The following is a 24,461-nucleotide window of genomic DNA, read 5'->3' as shown; positions in this document are numbered from 1 at the left end:
CCTCTATTTGCTCTATTTGTATTATATATATATATATATATATATATATATATATATATATATATATATATATATATATATATATATATATATATATATATATATATATATATATATATATATATATATATATATATATATATATATATATATATATATATATATATATATATATATATATATATATATATATATATATATATATATATATATATATATATATATATATATATATATATATATATATATATATATATATATATATATATATATATATATATATATATATCAAAACAAAACAAAAAGAAAAGAAAGAAGAAGAATCTTAAACGTCAATTCATTTAGCTTTTCTTACTCGATTCTGAATGATTTCCAAACGAACCGGTTATTGGAGATATTTCATTCGGAATCGGTTGTTGCACTGGAGTTGGAATTGATTCGGAATTCATTATGATTTCCACATGAAATTCCGAATGAAAATTTCTCGCCGATTCGGAATTGATTCGGAATCCATTCGGAATTCATTCGGATCTGATAATGTGGGTGATAGTTCAAATGCTTTGCACATGATGCTAGTGTGCAAATTATTTTCAGTGTAACTATAGTGAACTTGTTCTTACCCTTCAGTGTTGCTAGTTTTATAGGAAATTCGTTAATGTACATTGTCACTCTGACAGTGTATCATGACAATGTACCGCACGATGCAAAATGTGTCCTTGAAAATTTGTCGGAGTACTCCGCATTATAATTTGTATTTGGTCACACTTCTTTACCGTTAATATCACACGCAGAGAAAAATATTGTAAAAATAACTAAATTTTGATTTCACGCAACGATTTATTTTGTTGAAATAGTGACAAAAGAAAATCTGGTTTGAAATTGCAAAAATTGTTGTTTGAAGCTACAAAATAAAATATTTGATTTTGCTCAGTGCATTAGTTCGATTCAAGAAATGTTTTGTTAAAAATAACAAATATTTTACTTGCGCATTCCTGTCAATTTCTTGACAAACAATTTCATGGTAAATTTTACTATCAAAATAAGTTTAAAATGAACTAGCTTTGGATAAAGATAATATTATTAGTTCTTTGAATTTATAAACTTGGCAGTTGAAATGAACGATAAGATTCAAACCTAAAACAATTAGTATTTCAACAAACGCTTTTGTTTGTTAAAATCATACATTTTTGTTTGTCATTATTCTTAAATAGAGATTTCTTTCAAACTAATTTTCAAGGTAATTTTTTAAACTAATTTTATTTCGATTTTTATAATTTTTCAAATTGTTAATTGCTTTCAACCCTTTTGTCGCGGGACGATAAAATTTTTCACATGTAACAATCAATGATTCGGTGCTCCATTAATCTGGTCAAGATAGAATTCCTGCATCAAATATATTCTGTAAAAAACGTGTTATGTAATGTAATGCAAGTTCAGTAATATTTTGAATTATCCATACATACACTTCAACTGTTAAAATACCCCAAGGAAACGAAAGAAACACTTGAATTTTTCCTTCTATAGCACGTGCAAACTTTTTTGATCATCCACGGGAGCAAAATTGTCTGACTTATAATAAACAAAACTGATACGGTTAATTCAAACAATAAACTTAGTTGCCATTACACAAATAAGATCATAGATAAAATGAACCATTTATTTTCTTGATATAAATGTAAAACTCGATTGAATCAACAAATACGTTGCCAATAACTTCAACTCAACTTTTGATGACATGTAATAAATGGCTGATTTATTTCAACGGTAAAATCTGTCGAAACAAAACAGTTTTTCGATAGCCAGGATGAGAATTTGTCTTCAAATCAAATAGATATGTTTGTTAATATAGAAGGAAGAAATTAGTTCAAAACAATCTTATTCTAGCTTGAAATAAACAGAAATCATATCTTGAATTCTACTGACTGTTTTGTTATTTTAATCCAGCTCAATTTCTCTGCGTGCAGAAAGCGCTTCCAGGGGTTCACCAGTAGTAAAGCTCGAATCCTGAAAGAACAGCGCGATAACAGAAAATCACCGATATACGTAAGTGTAAAAACGAAAATATTATGAAATGATAAAAATAAATAACAAAGTTTTTATAATAATGTAACTATCTTTTGTTGCAGCTTTTAATTCCTCTTAATATATAATAAGCCAATTGTTTTTAACAATATTGCATATTCGCATCACTTGTTTAATTCAGTAGTAATCATTTGATCTATATATTACTGGTATATGGAACTATAATGGCCTGCCTTTAAGGCTATTTATAAATGTTATACAACAAGCCATATGTTTTACATAATTTTACATGATTGAATAGAATATGCACTATAGAAATTGTCCCAATATATGTTGTGTGATTATCTAATAGTTGTTATAGGAGGTGCTAATAAATTATATTGAGTTTGGAAATTCCATTCGCTATATGAATTCTTATGAAAATGACTTTAAGAAAAGTTTTATGTTTTATATGATTATCTTATATGTTTGACATGATATTGATACACCATGTAATTTTCATTGGAATTTCCAATAGTGCAAATATATCAGAATCTCATATAGTGTGAAAATGAGAATTTAGCTCTGTAGCAATCGTCCTAATTTGATGTACTACGTTCTCACCTGAGAAACCGAGAAGGACCAAAATGTAGCAATCGTCCTAATTGGATGTACTATGTTCTCACCTGAGAAACCGAGAAGGACCAAAATGTAGCAATCGTCCTAATTTGATGTACTACGTTCTCACCTGAGAATCCGAGAAGGACCAAAATGTAGCAATCGTCCTAATTTGATGTACTACGTTCTCACCTGAGAAACCGAGAAGGACCTAAATGTAGCAATCGTCCTAATTTGATGTACTATACGTTCTCACCTGAGAAACCGAGAAGGACCAAAATGTAGCACTGATACACTTCAATACTACTTGTTAAAAAGAAAGAACTCTAATCGTTGAACAGTTTAACAAAGATTTATTTTTGATGAATTTAAATTTACGTCTATCTTTCTACCAATAAAATTTTCTTCTGTCTAAAATTTTCATTCCGTTTCTAGTTGGTTGCTTTGATCATCAATTTTAGTTCGTAACATTCTCCGGGCCAGGAACAGAACTGTTTGCTTGGAGTAGTACAATTTCACTCACAGGTCTTGTATAAACTGATTTCGATGTTCGACTTGCCTATAAAAACTGTATCGCAAATATAACAACCCCTCAGTAACTGGTAATGTCAAAACGAAATTGCCTGGAAATCTATTGAAACTGGCAACAAAGGCTGAAATCTGTTGATTTTGAATAACAGCAGAGATGCCAGGTCTGCAGATTTGTCTGTAAATCAGAAATCAGCAGATTTGGGGTATAGTGCTGCAGACATTTTTTGTTGTGCAGACGTTCGCTGACGTTCGTCTATATTAAAAGACTTTTGAAATATCCGCGACCTTTTTTTTTTTTGCTCGCCAAGTTAGTTTTGCGTGTCATACTTTTTTAGAGAAATTGCTGCCAGCATGGCATACTTGCTCACTGCAGATTTGTTGTCTATCTATAAGATAAAAATTGTCTATAAAGAAATCAAATGTGATTTGTGCGAATCAGAAGAACGATGGTCGGTTGGTCAATACAAATGTCGGAAGGACTGTTGTTTCATGGACCAGAAGACTCCTGAAATCGCCCAGTAAACCCCGAAATTGCATAAAGAATGTTCAGCAGGAAGGAAAAAATGGCATTTGCGCTTTGAATCATAATATTGCTGAGACACTTCTTTCTTCCCTTCCATTGTAGATACTTCGATATGAACCGTAGATCCAATCTTGTTCACCGAGAAAAAAATATATGCTAAAAAGGCGTTTTCGAAACATTTGGATAAAGTAACTATGTAGAAGCAAACGGAGCAGTTTTCACACGATGAAGGGCCTAAAATCGATGCCGTATGTTTCGGAAACAGTTTTAATAAAGCGTTTATTTTTAGTTATTTGAAATCGATTCTTCTACAATGTTATTTAAAGAAATATATTTCTGTCGCTAGATATTCATTCAACAGCGATGTTACGCTCAATGAATACAATTTATCACTACCGTAAAACTAAAGAAAACTTCAACCTTTAGAGTCATCTTAAAAACATATTTTCACGATACTGAGAGTCACGTCGACTGATGCGTCGATCTCTTTTGTAGCTTTTGACATGCATGTACCATTCATTAGAATTTACAATTCTTGATTATTCAACGAAGGTTTTTACTTACCTATTTTTCGATATTGGCACGAAATGCAAAGCGGTTTGTTTTTGTTTATTTGTGTTAGAATAAAGGTTCCTTGGTAACGAGTTTGTAGCAACCAGAAAAGTGTTGCTGGAAATATTTATTCCACCATTAACAAGGGGTCTTTCAACATTGTGGTAACTGGAGAAGAATCACTTTTCATTAAGGTTTTTGTTCGGAGTGTCTGGTCGTGTCGTCGGTCTGATCCTTGGTAAATTTTTTCAACCAATCCTTTTGGCCAGTTTCCTCGGTGTAAAGATTCATCCACTATCATTACAAGATCACCGACGTGATATTCATGATAATTTCTATTATCTGGCCATTTACGGCTCCTTATTAGCTCCGGACGATACGTAGCTATCAATTTGCGCCAAAAGCGATCCGCATAAATTTGAGCATGTTTGTACGCAGCTCGACAGTCCAGGTCTCGTTCATCAAAGGTGTGGTCAAATTGGATAAAGTTATTTCGATCAAGTAACAGCATGTTGGGTGTTATTGGTTCTGGGTCTTGGGGATCCTCTGGCACGTGAGTCAGAGGTCTATTGTTAATTATATTCATTGTTTCACATAGTGCTGTGCGTAATACTAAATCTGTTGGACTTCTTTCTCGTAAGATACAGCGAAGTGCAATCTTCACAGAACGTACTAAACGCTCCCACCATCCTCCAAAATGCGGAGCACCAGGTGGAATAAAATTCCATTGAACACTTCTAATGCTCAACGAATCTTGGATCTGTGACTGATCCAGAGTTCGCACAAGCTTCTTCAATTCCGCATCTGCACCCACGAAGTTTGTACCATTGTCAGTCATAATGCATTGCGGTAAACCACGGATGGACATGAAACAGCGAATGGCCATAATACAGCTTGCTGTATCAAGCGATGGTACAACTTCAAGATGTGTAGCTCTTACTGTCATACATGTAAACAACACTACCCACCTCTTTTCAGTACGACGCCTAATCGAAGCTCGACTAGTCGTTCGAAATTATTAATTACCATGGGATTCAGCACCTCACATCTTATTAGCAGGCGTGATGAAAGCTCCCAAAATCGATCTTTTAATGGAAGAACTCCCGCCAGAACTTCAAGACTCATTGTATGTGTTGAATGCATGCAGCCTAAGGCAATTCGCAAACAACGGTACTGAATTCGCTCAAGTTTGATAATATGAGAGTTTGCAGCGGAACGAAAACAAACGCATCCATATTCCATCACTGAAAGTATCGTTGTTTGATACAATTTTATTAGATCTTGCGGATGAGCACCCCACCAAGATCCTGTTATTGTTCGAAGAAAATTTACTCTTTGTTGGCATTTCGTTATCAGATACCTAATGTGTCCTCCCCACTTGCATTTGGAATCGAACCACACCCCGAGGTATTTAAAAGTTAAAACCTGTTGGATCATTCTTCCCATCATATGGAGCTGAAGCTGCGCGGGATCATGCTTTCTTGAAAAGACGACTAACTCTGTTTTCTCCGCAGAGAATTCGATACTAAGATGAACAGCCCAAACGGACAAGTTATCTAAGGTATCTTGCAATGGTTTATGCAGATCTATAGCTTTGGGTCCAGTAACTGAAACCACGCCATCATCTGCCAATTGTCTTAGTGTACATGGGGTTACGAGACAGCTGTCAATGTCATTCACGTAAAAATTATAAAGGAGCGGACTGAGGCATGAGCCTTGCGGTAGACCCATGTAGCTAATTCTGAATGTTGTCAAATCGCCATATGAAAAATGCATGTGTTTCTCTGACAAAAGGTTGTGCAAATAATTATTTATAACCGGTGGAAGTCCATGTTGGTGGAGCTTGTCTGAAAGAACATCAATGGAAATTGAATCAAATGCTCCTTTAATGTTTAAAAATACAGATGCCATTTGTTGCTTTTGAGCGAAGGCAATTTGGATGTCAGACGAAAGTAATGCAAGGCAATCATTCGTCCCTTTATTTCTACGGAAGCCAAACTGAGTATCTGACAACAAACCGTTCGTCTCGACCCAAGTGTCGAGACGTCGTAGAATAATTTTTTCGAACAATTTTCTGATGCAGGACAACATCGCAATGGGTCTATATGAGTTGTGATTGGAAGCTGGTTTCCCCGGCTTTTGAATGGCGATAACTTTCACTTGTCTCCAGTCAGGTGGAACAATATTTTGCTCAAGAAACTTGTTGAACAATTCCAACAAACGTCTTTTTGCGAGGTCGGGCAGATTCTTCACCAAGTTGAATTTAATTCTGTCCAACCCAGGAGCGTTATTGTTACAAGACAAGAGTGCTATAGAAAATTCCATCATTGAAAATGGGTTATTAATAAAACCATTGTTTGGAGGAGATTCCCTTATAATGCTCTGCGTAGGAACAGAATCTGGGCAAATTTTCCTAGCAAAGTCAAATATCCATCGGTTCGAGTATTCATCACTCTCATTGCCCACGTTACGATTCCTCATTCGTCTGGCCGTGTTCCAAAGAGTGCTCATTGAGGTTTCTCTTGACACACCTTCGACAAAATTTCTCCAATAGCTACATTTTTTGGCTCGAAGTATGCTCTTGTACTTGGGTTCTAAAGCCATAAGTTTTTCAAAATTCTGAGGAGTTCCTCCTCCCCGTTTTAGAAACGTCTTGCAAGCATTTTGTTTTGCGAGTTTAGCCTCTGAGCACTCTTTGTCCCACCAGGGGTTGGGAGGCCTTCTGTTAGTCGTTTCGCTCTATACTCACGGCACTTGATACATGACATAGTGTATTTCTTAACTTGAGAACGGAGCTTCAAAATGCGATGTCTTTCTTTTATGATATTTACAACAGTTTCCAATCCTTGATGTGCATTAGCGAAATAATACATGCAAATTAGAAGCGTCAAAAATTTGTGATTGTCAGGAAGGATAACGGGAATATTCACTTCAAACGGCTTACTGTTATCTTGTATACGACCACGCATGCGTATGATTCCGTTATGCAGAAAGGGTGAATATGTTTTCAGTCTACTGCAGCTTTTTACGAATCCGGTATGTTTAAGGCTCCGTAAGGCCAAGCATTCCTTGCATTATCCATATCGTATACAGTTATTTTAAAACGTTTAGGCTTCTCACCTTTTATCAGTGCTAGAATCTCTCTCATTTTTAGGTAAAATGCAGTAGATCTTAATAACCGATTGAAGTCAGAGAATCTCTTGATATCAGGTAGCTCGATCAACTCATTTTCATGGATTGTACAATATATAAGATTACCTGAATCAGGAACAATTATTTCAGCTTGAAAGTTAACAAATTCTGAGGAAGACAGCTCTAATGATTCGTCTTTCGGCCAGGAAACGAGATCCTGATACAGATAATCACAACCTCTCAACCATTCTTGCATGCTGCTAAATTTTGATGATTTCGTTGCCGAATCTGCAACGTTTAACTGTGATGGAACCCAATGCCATAAAGCTATTCCATGTCCGTTTTCTTTGATTTTCATTATTCGTGAACCGACATACGCTGTAAGCTTCTGATTTATGTTCAACCAACTCAAACATATTTTTGGATCCGTCCAAGAATACAGTCCTGTCACTTCTATTTTTATTTCGTCTTGGACAACTTTCATCATTTGGCTTGCTAAAACACATCCTTGAAGTTCAAGTCTTGGTACCGTTGATGGTTTCAGTGGAGCAACTTTTGATTTCGCAAACACTAACGTAACGTGTGTTTTACCCATTTGACGATGAAGCATATAAATTACACATGCGAAAGCCTTATCGCTCGCTTCACAGAAAGCATGCAACTCGACATTTGTGAAGTATGGTATATCAGAGAAATAATATCTTGGTACACGTAATTCGCACGTTTCGTTTAGCACGTTTAGCAGTTTCGTTTAACCACTCTTTCCATTTTGTAGTCAAACTATCCGGAATTTCGTCATCCCAGCCAGATTGTAATCTCCACAACTCTTGGAATATAATCTTCAGATGTATTGTTATAGGACTAAGCAGGCCTGAATGAATCTTTTTGCCCAGGTTTGAGAAATTCAGTGGAAATACGAATTCATCTGAATTAAGATCCCATTCAATACCGAGTACACGAGTTCTATTTGTATTGTTTTCGGCTATCAAACTAGGGTCAAGTGATTTCAAAAGTGCGTTTGAATTTGATGCAAATTTAACCAGTTTGAATCCTCCTTAATCGTGTGTGTTCACCACCCGCTGGGCCATTTGAATGGCTTCTTCCTCGTTGTCTGCACAATCAAAATAGTCGTCAACATAATGTTGTTCCAAAATTGCTCGCTCAACGCCAGGATACAATTCCTCTAGTTGTTTTGCATTTATATTCTTGATGTATTGCGCTATTGAAGGGGATGATACTGCTCCAAATATCATCACCATCATGATGTATTCACTGGGGGGAGTAGAACGATTCATACCACGAAATAGGAATCTCTGAGAATCTTGATCCACTCTACGAATAATAACCTGATGGAACATTTCTTTGATATCCGCTACGAATCCGATTTTATTTTTCCTGGCACGCATTGGAATTGCAATTAATGGGGGAACAAAATCAGGACCTTTCAGTAGCAAATCATTCAGATAAAATCCATGGCATTTGGATTTGGCGTCCATTACCAATCGGAACTTATTTGACGTCTCTACGCTGAAGTGAGGTAAATACCAGGTGTTCGCTGTTTTGGCTAATTCATGCGGCTTCAATTTTCGGGCATATCCTTTTTCCACATATTCCTCAATTTTACTGCAGTACTTTTTTGCATATTCCGGATCTGAATCCATTTTCTTTTCTATAATATGAAGTCGACGAAGTGCCTGTGGCTTGCTATCTGGGAATGTGAAATTGTTATATTTGTATAACTGTCCAACTTCAAATCGTTCTCCTCGACGAATGATTGTGCGATTCATTATATCCAGTGCACGTTGATCTTCGTCTGCCATTTTTGGCGATTGGTCGGTAATGCCAAAGTTTTCTGAATTGTAGTTAATATATCTTCATTTAACATCGGGTATAACTGTCTAATCTGCTCAATGTCAAATTTCATCGACGGAAGATCAATATTTCTTACTGTACGAACATTATTTGCCGTGAACCACTTTGCTTGTAGGGACGGTCCAGAGATTTGGAAGGACAACATCATGGACTGTTCTTCTTTATGCGAAATACCATTGGTCCACATATAATTCACCGAAGAGATTGGTCCACGCAGTCCGATTTTTGTTGCTATAGAAGCATCCATCATTGATAATGAAGATCCTTCATCAAAAAGAGCAAAAACTTCTTCTATTGCATTAGGACCACGAACTTTAATTTTGCCTACTCTATGCAAAGTATTTGCGTTTTTACTATTCACGTTGCATACATTAGAAATAAGTTGTTCTTCATTATGCACTAGTTCATGATGATTCTTTTCGCAAATTGAACATTTCTTCTTAGATTTAGAGTTTTTCCTTGTGTGATCAGCTTTTAAACAAATATAGCAGACTTTACAAGTATTTGCAGTTGACCTACGTTGAGCAATAGATAATTTGCGAAACTGCTCACATTTGTCTAGGCTTGCATGTGATTTTGAAGAACAAAGTGAACATTTCACAGATGATTCTTCATCCCGACTATTTACATTGAGAACCATCTGCTTGGGCTTTATTGGGTAGCTTTGCTTTTTGGAACTGAAGACAGGATTCAGATTGGCGAGTTGAGTGTCCATTTCATCCTCCAACCAACAAATAAAACTGTCGAAATCGATTATTATATTGTTTTTGATTAAAGCAGCCTTATGTCGAATCCACATTTGTTTGCTGAATACAGGCAGTTTTTCAGCCAGGTGTGAGATAAGTTCTGGATTCATCAAATAACTATCTGCTTTAACATTTTTTATTGCAGTTCTGGTTCCAATTACCACATTGTAGAAAGTTCGAAAGAACTCAATGCTTCACTTCTTGATGCTCTCTACATTTCGTAATGCTTCCATTCGATTGGCACTTCCATTCGATTGATTCCACCAATTCCGCACGTCCGAAATTGGATTTTAACATTTTCATAATCTGTTTTACGTTTTCAGCAGACGAAAGCAGTGCTTCTACAGTTTTGCGAGCTTTGCCGTGAAGTGCTCTGTTCAACCTCCTTAGGTTATCACGATCAGTTAAATTAAAATCTTCTGTGGAAGATTCAAATTCGTTTTCAAAGATTGTCCAATCCATTACATCATCCATTTGAAAGCTTGAGATAAAATTTCATTGACTCCGGATTCAGTGACGGGTACATAATTTTTTGATTCTACTAATGGTCGGGTAAATCGAGAAGTTTCAATCTTCTCATTTTTTGCCTTTCCATTTCCAGATTCAGATAACCATTTAAATACACGTGTAGAAGTTCTGGTGCACGCACTCGATCTGCTTGATATGCTAGAGCCGTGACTTGAACCAGATTATATTTCGTTCTTTCTCAATTCGCGTTCCTGCTTCCGTTTTAAAAATTCTGCTTTTTTCTTTTCCGTCTTTAGAGCTAAATCTTGTTGGATCTGTAATGCTGCTAGTTGTTTTTCTGCCAGTATTCTATCACGTTCAATTGAAGCCTTCAGTTCATCTTCCTCAATCTGCTCTTCCAACAACAGGGCTTTCAGTTGGCTATCAGTTTTGCTGATTTTGGAAGACTGACTTCTGGTTGAATGCTTAATAGAAAATATATCATCATTAGAACTACTGGAACTAACGACATTCATGTTTTCCGAGGGGCCATTATTAGCAGTTGATACTGATTTTGCTTGTTTGGATTGCAGATTTGGTTTTTCCTGCAGATTGTTGTTCAGTGGAGTTCTGTACATATTTTTGTTATGTGGAAGACACACCAGAAAATTTTTGAATCGATTCGGTACTATTCCTTGACTTTCTCTATTGGAGCGGCGTAATTGATATTCCATATAAACTTACGTTGAAAATTCGAAGGACCAAAATGTAGCAATTTGATGTACTACGTTCTCACCTGATTTGATCCTAATTTGATGTACTACATTCTCACCTGAGAAACCGAGAAGGACCAAAATGTAGCAATCGTCCTAATTTGATGTACTACGTTCTCACCTGAGAAACCGAGAAGGACCAAAATGTAGCACTGATACACTTCAATACTACTTGTTAAATCGTTGAACAGTTTAACAAAGATTTATTTTTGATGAATTTAAATTTACGTCTATCTTTCTACCAATAAAATTTTCTTCTGTCTAAAATTTTCATTCCGTTTCTAGTTGGTTGCTTTGATCATCATTTTTAGTTCGTAACAAGCTCAGTGTATATGAAGGGCAATAACCAAGTCCCTGCTGGGCCGCCATGTTTTTGTGACAATCATCTTTTCCGCAAAGACGAAAACAACGAAGAAGTATGTAAACATAAATAAAAAAATTTTCATGCTAAATATCTGTGATTTGTTGAAACAAAGTTAATTTTTATATGTTTGATTATGAATGTGATATCGTTATTGAACGTGCGGTGCCAAATTGCAATACTGACTTTCACAATCGATGAAGTATTGTATTTGTTTACTTTGCTCTCACTGACTTGCTAGCTTTGAAGGCCCCGATGGACCGAGATGTTGGTTACGATAGCACTGGCTAGAGTGCCTTATTGTTGCCACTGGGCTGGCAATAACTTATTGCTTTCATATGTATCTTTGATTGTGAGGATTTCTGGCAACCGTCAGAAGACTGGCTGCATTCCGGCTGCTGTCAAAATTGTTCAGGCGAAATTGAGTCATTATCTCGCCGTATGTGTCTTGTTTATTTCTCTTTTCCTTCTTTTTTCTTTTTTTTATTCGACTTCATTTGATGCTTGTCAATCCCGCATGTACATACAAAAAACGAATCTTGAGACGAGTTAAATTAGATTAAAATATGTGTATGTTTGGTAGTGAGAAAGCACTGTTATTGGCAATAACATTTTCATAATTAGTATGTATGAAGGGCAATAATTTATTGCCTTTCATATGTACCCTTTAATGAAAAAATGAAACCAAGACGCAAAATATGTAGAACCGATTCATAACGGTTCTGCCAATCTTGTATGGCAAGCATCTGGCAGAAACAGAACCGTTAATAACCGCTAGGCGAAATTCTCTGCCAGAAACGGTTGTTGCATTGTTGCGGGATTGACGAAGATCAAATGAAGTCGAATAAAAAAAAGAAAAACCTATTTTAATCCACCTAGTGGTGTAATGATGCCTTTCTCATATTACTCTTTACATCATATATATAACCGTGAAATTCGCAGAAACAACTGTTTATTGAATAGAAATAGGAAAATTTGTTCGGACCTACTCTCACAAACTCTACAAATCCTGTTCAACCTGTAGTTCCGAAACAGAAAGTAGTATCCACTACAAACTAAGGAATTACGTATGAAACTGTAAGACATTTCTTTTGAACCTATAAGTTTTTGAAAATCGATTTGGCCATCTCCAAGAAAAGTGAGTGAGATCCTTTTTGCAGTTTTTAATCACTATTTCCAATTAGCAACACGTAAATTTGCTGATTGCTCAGTAATCAATATGCATGTTTCTGAAATTCGTTAAATGCATTCACTGATATTTCGGTAAAATGCTAAACTTTGCCGAAATTTGGCATAATTGCTTGCTGAATTTATCAGTAAACAACAGATATGCCGACATCAGCAGAGACGTTTAACGAGATTTCGGAATATGCGCTAGCTGTTGCCGAGATTCAACACGACAGCTGTCATTTATTGTCGCGTTACATTTTCGCTTCGCATTGTGCGAAAAAAATTCTATATATTATAAAAAGCGACTTTATCAGAGCACTCGCGATTATAAGTGAAAAACTCCCAACACGGGGCTCAAAGCGTCCTCGAGACAAAACTTTGGGGGATATGCGAAAAAATAACCCAATGCATGGAATAATTCAATAGATCAGAGTAAGTTTTTTTTTTCAGCAATACCGTATATGCATCAATAAATATTGAACATTTTTGTAAGCCAAAAATCAATATATATTTTTATTTTCATATTTCCAGCTCGACTCAAGGTGGCCGCATCTGGAAACGCCGCTTTTTTATGCTACATGTTTTCAGGTAGAGGCTTTAAGCACTACTGGCAACAAATTTGTAAGCCTCCTTTAAGTGTTAATAAAATGAATTTTTGATCCTGAATGGCGTGTTTATATTGTTGAGAAATTACAAACAAAATTAATTGACTAGATTTTTAATTACTGATGATTCGGTAATTTATTTTTTTCATTTTATTGGATTGCCGAATATTCAGTGAACGTTTCACTGAGCAAACAGTAAATCTTATGCTGACGATTTCGGCAATATTTGACGTTTGTCAAATTTGAGGGTGCCGAGACGCTCAGTAATTTTATTTTTGCCGAGATGATTGCGGATTACTCGGCTGTGCGAATCTCGGCATTTTTTTGCCGAGATTCAGCTAAAAAATTTAAGTGTGTATCTCATGCTCTATTTCGATTAAGGGCATATTCAGGAGTGTTCTAGTTCTAGATGCATAATTTATGTCAGTTTTAAAATTTAAATCTAGAAATTATAACAAAATAAACTGGCAGCCCCAGCATCGTTTTATCTGGGTTTAAAATATAGAAAAAAATAGAACGGCAGTGTATACCAGTTTTAAATTTGACAGTAGAACTGGTCGAATAAATAAAACTAAAACGGATTGCTGGGGATACGTTTGTTTCAGTTTCATTTATATTATAGACCACCCATATGAATCTTGCAGTTGCTGAATTTGCTCTAAACCAATTAAACGAAATCTAACCAACGAAACGAACCTGCGTTTCTGTTACTTCTGCATATGTGAGTCAAGCTAAACAGCATGAATCAGCAGCAACAAAACATGTAGTAGTAGTAGGAATATTATTATTATTATTATTATTATTATTATTATTATTATTATTATTATTATTATTATTATTATTATTATTATTATTATTATTATTATTATTTATATATATAAAAATGGATGTAAGTTTGTATGTTTGTAACGCGATAGCTTCGGAACTACTGAACGGATTGCCACCAAACTTGGCACAGGTACTTATTATATTTCAGAGATGGTTTAGGGAGTATATTTATATGGGATGGAGCGTAGCAAGTGTCATAAACAAGGGGGGGGTCATGGAAAAATTCATATAACTTGACAAGAATCGATACGTTTTGAAGACCGTAGAACCATTTTGCATACCTTAGATATGACTATATGGGGGGTGGATGTAGCAAGTGCCTTTAAATAGGGGGGTGTAATGTTTAAAATGGCATAATTCCAAAACTACTAAACGGATTGCCACCAAACTTGGCACAGATACTTCTTGCTCTTCTGAGATGATTATAAGCGTATTTATATGGGGGGAGGGAGCGCACTAAGTGTTCTTAACAGGGGGAGCTCATGAAAAAATTTGTCTCATTTGACGAGAATCGATACTTTTTTAAGACCATAGAAACATTTTGCATATATTAAATATGATTATATGGGGGGTGGATGTAGTAAGTGCCTTTAAAAAGGGGGGTGTAATGTTTGCAATGGCATAACTCCGGAATTACTGAACGGATTGCTATCAAACTTGTCACATGTACTTCTTGCTCTTCAGAGATAGTCATAAGCGTATTTTTATGGAGGGAGGGAGCGTAGCAAGTGTCATAACCAAGGAGGGGTCATGAAAAAATTCATATAACTTGATGAAAACCGATAGTTTTTGAAGATCTCAGAAAAATTTTGCATACCGTAGATGTAATTTAATGAGGGATGGATGCAGCAAGTGCCTTTAAAAAGGGGGGTGTAATGTAAAATGGCATAACTTTAAAACTACTTAACGGATTGCTATTAAACCTGGTACATGTACTTCTTGCTCTTCAGATATGGTTATAAGAATGTTTCCATGGGGGAGGGAGCGTAGCAAGTGTCCTTAACAAAGGTGGTCATTAAAATATTATCTAATTTGACGAGAATCGGTACTTTTTGAAGACACTTTTTGCATAACTTAGATAAGATTATAAGGATATTCTGTGGGGAGAGGGTGTAGTAAGTGCCTCTAAAAAAGGAGTGTAATGTTTGTAACGGAATAACTTCGGAGCTATTGAACGAATTGCTATCAAATTTGGTACAGTTAATTATTGCTCTTCATAAATAGTCATAAAGGTATTTTTATAGGGGAGGAAGCGTAGCAAGTATCATTAACAGAAGGGACCAAGAAAAACAATTCATAAAATTTGACAAGAATCGATAATTTTTGAAGATCATGCAAACATTTTCCATACCTTAGATATGATAGATATGTTGAGTGAATGTAGCAAGTGCATTAAAAAAAAAGATATAACGTCATAACTCCGACACTACTGAACGGATTGCTATCACACTTGGCATAGCTGCTTTTTGCTCTTCAGAAATAGTTGTAAGGGTATTTTTATGGGGGAGAGCGTAGCAACTATCCTTAACAGGGGTCATGAAAAAATTTATTTAATTTGACGAGAACCGATACTTTTTGGAGACCATAGATACTTTTTGTGCAACTTAAGATATTCGTGTGGGGTGGATGTAATACGTCCCTCTAAAAAAGGGGATGTAATGTTTGTAACGGCGCAACTCCGGAACTACTGAACGGATTGCTATCAAATTTGGCACAGATACTTCTTGCTCTTCAGAAATCATCATTAGGACATTTTCAGGGAGGAAAGTGTGTAGGAAGTGTCTTTAACATGGGGGGATAGGGTCAATGACGAAATTTGAATAGAATTGACATTTAGACTAGAAGGAGGGGTTTCTGAAAATAAATTTTAATCTCCTATTTTTTATAAAAACAAGAGAGTGGCAAAAATTTCAAGGTCGTATTTTTCTTTGAATAATTTCAAAGGATCTGGTTTCATTTTGCCGGGGAATTCAAAAAGCTAAGGGAAAATAATCTTTATCTGTCTATGAACGCGAGTGTATTTAAGTTTCAGCATAACTACGAAACAACTAAACGAATCGCCACCAAGTTTGGCTCATGTACCAAAGCTGAGAATCGATATTTTTTGAAAAGCACAGATACACTACTCAGGGTAATCATAGAGGAGATCTGTTGTAAGTTCACTGACAAATAGGAAGTTAAATCAAAATAGATTATAATATTTTTTTGAGGATGAGCGAGTGTAGCAAGTGCCTAGAACATGGAAAGTGTAGGGGAAAATTGATCGGGTTTTACGAAAAACTGGTACAGTATATTTCTAGCAACTGAGAGAGGTTCACAAAAATATTTACAAGAGGAAGGGGAAATAAGTATTCTCAACATTGATCTGAAGTGACGAAATCATATAATCAATGTGCATTTTATTATGTAAATTGAGAAAACTGTCGACTCAAGGTGATGGAAATAGGATTACAGCAACATTTGTATTAACTGAATCATTATTCTATAGGTTTTCCTCTCCGATAAACGACTAAAATGGTTAAAACGTTGGTTAAATAAATTATATAAAAACGTCATTCTATAGTACGAATGTAATTATGATGTTAAACAACCTTTCGTTATAAAATAATCATTATCAGATGGAAAATTTTGAACATTCCATGATGTCATAGCATTTTTATAAAGAGGAGGCAGTAGCAAGTGATTACATCGATGGAAGCCAAAGGTATTGTAGATCGATTATGACGAGGAAGTACGGAAGTACGTTACAAGCACATATAGATATGAAACTCGGAGGTTACTAAGCAGGTATTTGTAGAGAGAAAGGTGTTTTAAATGTTCCTAACAAAATGATTCAAATATAAAACTGACCCAATTTGTGGAGAATACCATGAAAATTATGATTATTGTGAGATCTAAGATGGGACACTGATCATTCGCAGTCTGAACATGAACGGAGTATTGTTCAATCGGGTTTCCGTCTAATGTTTCACTACAATCAGAGTATTTCACTAATCAGGACAACTTCGAGAATTTTTTTCGGCCTTCCCTTCACGAAACATTTCCGAGCAACGCCGGGTAATTCAGCTAGTTATTATTATTATCATTATCATTATTATTATTATTATTATTATTATTATTATTATTATTATTATTATTATTATTATTATTATTATTATTATTATTATAATAATAATAATTATTATTATTATTATTATTATTATTATTATTATTATTATTATTATTATTATTATTATTATTATTATTATTATTATTATTATTATTATTATTATTATTATTATTATTATTATTATTATTATTATTATTATTATTATTATTATTATTATTATTATTATTATTATTATTATTATTATTATTATTATTATTATTATTATTATTATTATTATTATTATTATTATTATTATTATTATTATTATTATTATTATTATTATTATTATTATTATTATTATTATTATTATTATTATTATTATTATTATTATTATTATTATTATTATTATTATTATTATTATTATTATTATTATTATTATTATTATTATTATTGATATCACTCATCGCCCCAGAAGTCGGATCCAGATGAAATTTCACAGTAGCTTTAAAGACAGTAAGAACTTTAATTCAAATCAAGATTTTTGAAAATCGGTTCAAACATCGCAGAGAAATCGAAGTGAATTTAGTTTTAGGAGTTTTTCTTCTCCACTTTCGGTGCTCTCGGAACAGGAAAAGAGGGAACCAGTAGTGCCGAATTGAGTTTTCATGCCCACAAACTAACAAGCTCTGCAAACTAGAAGAATTTATCAGACAGTTTTATGGGATTTGTACATGTTTTTAACCATCGTTCGTGAAAAAATACTAATAAAATCGGTAATTTTCCACTTATCACGCTTTAGTTCCGGAACCGAAAGTCGGATTCAGTTATAATGTTGTACAAATGTTTAGGATACTACAAGACCTTTCATTTGAATCTTAGTTTGCGAAAATCGGTTGAGTTGTTCCAGAGATAACTGAGTGTAAACTTTTTCTCAAATTTTCACATATTACCATATAAATCCGGAACCGGGAGTCACATTCAAATGAACTTTAATAGCAAGCTATGAGACCATAAAACCTTTTATTTGCATCTTAGTTGGTGAAAATGGGTTCAGCCATGTCTGAAAAAAGTGAGTGCATATTTTTTTCATTTTTTTGGTACATATCATCCTATATCTCCGGAACCGGAAGTCGGATCTGAATGAAATTCAATAGCAGGCTATGGGACCATAAGACCTTTCATTTGAATTTTTGCTTGTGAATATCGGTTTAGCCATCACTGAGAAAAGTGAGGCATACTGTTGTTACATACATACACATACACACTCACGCACGGACGGACACACATAGACATTTACTCTGTTCGTCGAGCTGAGTCGAATGGTATATGACATTCGGTTAAAAAGTCGATTTTCGCAGTGATTGCATAGCCTTCTATATGAGGAAGGTAAAAACTGAACGATTAACTGAACTGAACGTGTGTGGTGACTATTTAGTTTTGCGTTTTGTCTTCATGTAAGTTTCTTCCATGGAGGCACATTATTCTGATCAAAAGAAAATGGACGGACTGCGCAGACATTTGCAGTACTAACAAACATTGCCTTTGACCTCGACTCTTCAATTTGTAACTTTGACGTAGATAACATCGTCGAATAAGACTAAACCTGAAAATTTTGAACCATTTCTGCGTCGCCACTTATATGAAGGTCTAAGATTCCTAATAGCAATTCCGTGTGCTGTAACCGGAAATCGGGGTAAAGAAATTTTCGATAAAGATGGACTCGGTTGTGTTTTTAAACCCGAGCTCTGGTGTTGGTTTTTGTTTTCTTTACTGCTTGTACAAAATCAAACACCGCACCCTGAGTAATTCGTTCATAAAGACGGTGTTTTTTTCCGTACAGGCGCATGCGTACCAGTTATGCATATTTTAATACGATGGTTTGAAAGTTTTGACATTCATCACCGTATAATTCCGGAACCAGAAATCGGATCCGGATAAAATTTAGAACAAATTTGAAGTATTAGAAGACCTTTCATTTGAATCTAAATTTGTGCAAATCAGTTCAACCATTGCTGAGAAATCGAAGTGAGTTAAATTTTTGAAGTTCTTCTCCACTTCTTTCGATACTATCGAAACCGGTAATCGGATAATAGTAGTTGTCGAATAAACTTCATATATCTAACAACTAACAGGCTGTAAAAACTAGAAGCATTTGTGAGTCAGTTTTACGGGATTTGCACCTGTTTTTGCCATCGCTTGTGAAAAAATATTCACGAAATTGAAAATTTACCACTTGTCGCGCTGTTGCTCCGGAACAGGAATTTGGATCTGGATCAAATATTCTACAGTTTAAGACCTTTCATTTGTATCTTAGTTTAAGACCTTTCATTTGAATCTTAGTTTGTGAGAATCGGTCAAGCCATCACCGAGAAAACTGAGAGATATATCCGGAACCGGAAATAGTATCCCAATGAAATTCAATAGGAGGCTATGGGATCATAAGACCTTTCATTTGAATCTAAGTTTGTGGAATTCGGTTCAGCCATCTCTGACAAAAGTGAGTACATATTTTTTCCATTTTTTTTAGTACATATCATCTTATATCTCCGGAACCGGAAGTCGGATCAGGATGAAATTCAGTAGCAAACTATGGGACCATGAGACCTTTCATTTGAATCTAAGTTTGTGAAAATCGGTACAGTCATCTCCGAGAAAAGGGAGTGCATATTTTTGTTACATACACACACTCACACACACGGACACATACACACACAGGCATTTGCTCCGTTCGTCGAGCTGAGTCGAATGGTATATAATAATAATATAATGGTATATGACTAACTAAGATACAGGCGACTTTTTTTTCGTGAAATTGGATTTGACATCCGTCACTGAATCAACTTAGGTAGCCGTCTAGTGGCCATGGCTGCCCAGGTAGCCAAAAGGCCGTGCTTGTATATGTACACATATATACACATACATCAATTTGTATCACACATAGATCAAAACAATGTACTTTGTTGAAGTTATATATACTACACATTATAATAAAGTACTTTGCACATAGGCCTACACTCAAAAAAATATACACGTTGTTGATTTGTGTCAACATACATGAATTGCTGAAATAGAAGAAAGTAATTATTATTCATAAGCTCCACACAAATGATCTATTTGGTCTACATCATACTTGTTGTATGATGTCAAAATTTACTTTCTATGCAATGGTATATTCAAAGTAATGTCATAAACCTTTCAATTCTACCGTTATATAAAACTGTCGCAATGTCGTATATGAGGTAAAATGGATGAAATCAACAGCAATAAAAATACTGCGCGTGTTGTATTCATCATACATTTGAAATGACGTTTTTTTGTATTCTTTTGCTACATGCAATACTTTTGAAAAGTTGAATCTGTGACAAGCACTGTCATACATATTGATCATTACCTATGATTAATGGAAAATGTGTATGACACCGCAAGGCAGCGTAATGGAAGATGTAGGGATGATTCAGTTAGTTGACAATAAGTAAACAGTTGTTATATATTTCAACAAGAATATATTGAACACAATCCATCATATCTAGGTGAAATTATGAAAGTATGAACAGCTCCTTTTAAACCAAGTTAAAAAAATCAAATCTGCATAGTTAGAGTAGAAGCTTTTCTAAACCCCAACGTTTCTGTTTGATTTTTTTGTTTTTTTTTTATTTTTGGTGGTTGTTCAAAGTGAAAACTACGATTGTTCACGAAAAAATCCGCCATTTTGTAGCTGTTAAACCTCCCCAAAGTAACAAACAACGCAAAGGAAAACGTTGGGGTCTGATTTTTATGTGCAGAAAGTGTGAACAAATTTTGAAAAAAGTTGGTTCAGTAGTTTTTTAATGACGATGGACACGGACTTTCAAAACCTGCTTTCGAGAAAAACGCGTTTTAAGCTTTTTGTCTAAAAAAACGTGCTTAATCCACCTATCAGTGAGATGATACCTTTTTTTATCAATCCGCATGTATTGTTTTCATGAATATTCTTCGGTTTTCATGACATTATTTTAATGACCGTCGTTTTAAGCTGCAATTTGACATTTTAATCACTCATTACTCTATTTAAAAAGGTTACAATCGATTAAACTTTTCATGATATGTCGAAGTGAGTTCCACTTTAGAATTTACGGTAATTTAAGGTACTTCCAGAGCCGGTATTCAGGAACCAGCATAAACCAAACCGATTCGTATGGCCATATGACGAATAAATTGCAATAGTTTTGAGTCCAACTTTCAAGCTTTTCGGGATTATCATCTTCTATATCGGTTTGAATTTTAAAAATTCATCCTCCTGTAATTCCAGAATCGGAAGTCAGCATTGAATAAAATTAATTAATTTTGTGTGGGACTATAAGTTTATTTTAATTTGATTTTTTTCTGAAATTCACCTGATTAGTTTACATTTGTTTCAATATGTTTAAAAATCAGTATAGACATCTTTGAGAAATCGTAGTACGAGTTAAATTGTTGGGTGCCTTCCGAATCGAAAACTGAATACCACTAAAACTGAAATAAGTTTATTTGGTTGTCGACTATTCAAATCAGCAAATCTTAGATAATTCTTAGATATCATTTGAATCTTAGATCGGTTCAGCCATCTACGAGGAAAATAAGTTACACAATTTTAATTTCGTTTCACATATCATTCCGGAACCAGAAGTCGAATCCAAACATAATTCACGAACCTTGTTTAGGAGCATACGAATTTTCATATGAATCTGAGTTTGTAGAAAACGGTTGAGTCATCTTCGAAAATAAGGTAAAAAATTGAGTGAAATTATTTGTCACATACGCATTTGCTGATCTCGACGAACTGATTGAAATGGTATATGGGTGTTTTGTTCTTCCAGCATTTATTGCTGTAAGCAGTTTAAATCAATATAATTATGAAATTGTTCAGAATTCGGAAGTACTGCCATCTTTCCAATATGTCATATTCAAACGATTATTTTGCCAAAAACGAACCGTGCTAAAATTGGTCCGAGGCAAAATGTCATGAAAAATAATGCTGTTCACAGTCTTTTCGGTACTTAGAAACTATTGTATGTAACATTATAAAAAATCGTGTTTTACGTTGCTCCCTTTCTTTGCCATACAGCGCTCAGAACTTCTACTGCTGGAATATGGGGGAAAAGTCGCTTACACAAAAAATTCGATATCTCCGTTAAAAATGGACGGATTTTAACAATCTATGGCTTGTTGGATAGGTATTACCGTGCGGAATCTAAGTCTGAAAACATATTCTGTTTTCAAGGTCAATTGTGACAGATACTGTCAAAAAACTGAAAATTTTGACATAAAACTTCGTATAACTCAAAAAGTAAGCATCCGATCTCAAAACCATTCAATAGCGTTCTGGGTGACGGAAAGATCTTTCATTTGCGACTAGTTTGATCAAAATCGGTCCAGCCATCTCTGAGATCTCGACCTCTTAGTTGACAACACACATACAGACACACACATACACACACACAGACATTTGCTCAGTTCGTTGAGCTGAATCCCTCCGGGCCTCGGAAAATTTTTCGAAAGTTTGAGCGAATTCTATACCTATTTTTTATATATATATAAAAAAAGGTAAAACCAATGGAGACAACTAATTACCCGTAGGGTCTAACATTTTCAAAAAGTTATATTTTTTCTTTTATAATCTATTATAATGAAACATTTAAAGAATGTTTTGTAAAGTTTTGAAGTCAATTGAAGTAGAAATCTTGGACCTGTGCGCCGAGCTCTTGCTTCTTCGTAGAATGAGATAGCCATAGATAAAGGTCCACAACTTCCAGAGTTTCATTCCAATAGGCTTGAAAATTTCGCAGAAAATTCTTGAAATGTTTTACTATACGAAAATAATAAATGATTTTTCAAAAGTGTTAGACCCTACCCGCCCCTTAACGTGTCGTGCCGCAGATCGAATCCTAACTTTGTCAGTTTATTGTTAGCAACGTTTCAGTTAAGATCGCGCTGTAAAAATGGATTCAAAAGTCAAAAATCGTTGCTGCAATCCATTTAGTTTTGAGACTCATGTTAGCAAAAATCAAAAACATTTGTTTTTAACTAGGCGAAATTCTCTGCCGGAAACGGTTGTTGCATTGTTGCCAGACTTTTGCGGGTATTCTGGCAGAACTCCGGCAAAAATGGCTGGAAGACATAGCCAGCCGTCTGGGAAGGGGATCTGCCCTCCGCGTACAAGTGGGGATGATGCTAGCGTGCAAATTATTTTCAGTGTAACTCAGTGGCGAATATCTACACTGCAAAAATTGCACACGTTATTCTCAAGCCCACATTATCGAAATGACGGAATGAGCAATGAATTCTTACTCGACTGCATGATTTTTTAGTGCTCGATCGGTTCAGTGCTAGAATTTTCGCCTGTTCGTTGGCTGCTCGATCAACCTGATTGACAGTGACATTATAAATGTCATTGAATATTCGCTCATTTTATGAATGTGTTGGTGTGAAATTTAAGCGACTTAAGCCATTTCACTACACTCCAGCTAGAGGAATGGATGATGCTGACTAAGGTAGGCCGTTTCGTTAATTTCCAGCGAATTTCAATAGTTTATGTTGGGATTCTAAGAAGAACTGGTTATTTACTAGTTATGTATATACGAAAAACATGAAGATTTAAATTTGTATATTCAGTTATATAATGTTTTCGTTTAAAAATAAACTGAAAATTAGCACGAAAACGTGCAAAATCAGGAAAGAAGAAGACGAATTGACAATTCAGTCCGCATCTTCTCACTCAATTCCGAATGATTTCCGAATCAACCGGTTGTCGGCGAACTGGTTCATTCGGAATCGGTTGTTGCACTGGAGTTGGAATTGATTCGGAATCCATTATGATTTCCACATGAAATTCCGAATGAAAATTTCTCGCCTATTCGGAATTGATTCGGAATCCATTCGGATCTGATAATGTGGGAGTGTTTCACCTTTGATTTTGCGCAATTAGAGGTATTCCATACCAATTTGAATGACACATATACCCGCAGATGCATGGCTGCCAGACGGCTGACTAAACGCTGCCAGCGAGCAAAATATGACTGGCAGCCATTCTGGTGACCGACTGATTCACCGCTGCCAGACATACACCTCAAACGATACAACTGTATCCTACTTGTACGCGGCGGGCAGATTTCCCCCCAGACGGTAGGCTATATCTGCCAGCCATTTTTGCCGGAGTTCTACCAGAATTCCGGCAAAAGTCTGGCAACAATGCAACA

General features: G+C 35.1%; 1 protein-coding gene across 1 annotated transcript; it reads right to left on the bottom strand.

Moving 5' to 3' along the window:
• Nucleotides 1-8,299: 8,299 nt before the first annotated feature.
• Nucleotides 8,300-11,474, bottom strand: LOC131432253 (uncharacterized). Its single transcript, XM_058598398.1, has 2 exons — nt 11,317-11,474; nt 8,300-11,254 (listed from the first exon to the last, which is right to left on the bottom strand). The coding sequence occupies exon 2, from the start codon at nt 9,175-9,177 to the stop codon at nt 8,413-8,415; it is 765 nt and encodes a 254-aa protein (XP_058454381.1). The 5' UTR covers nt 9,178-11,254; nt 11,317-11,474; the 3' UTR covers nt 8,300-8,412.
• Between the last annotated feature and the right edge of the window lie 12,987 nt (nt 11,475-24,461).

This window comes from Malaya genurostris, chromosome 2 (assembly GCF_030247185.1).
Source record: "Malaya genurostris strain Urasoe2022 chromosome 2, Malgen_1.1, whole genome shotgun sequence".
Classification (NCBI taxonomy): Eukaryota; Metazoa; Arthropoda; class Insecta; order Diptera; family Culicidae; genus Malaya; species Malaya genurostris.
Note: the sequence above shows the minus strand (reverse complement) of the source record. Positions and strands in the feature narration are given on the sequence as shown.

Bases quoted from the DNA above. Each gene is read 5' to 3' on its own strand.
- LOC131432253 (XM_058598398.1), bottom strand. From the start codon at position 9,177: ATGGCAGACGAAGATCAACGTGCACTGGATATAATGAATCGCACAATC.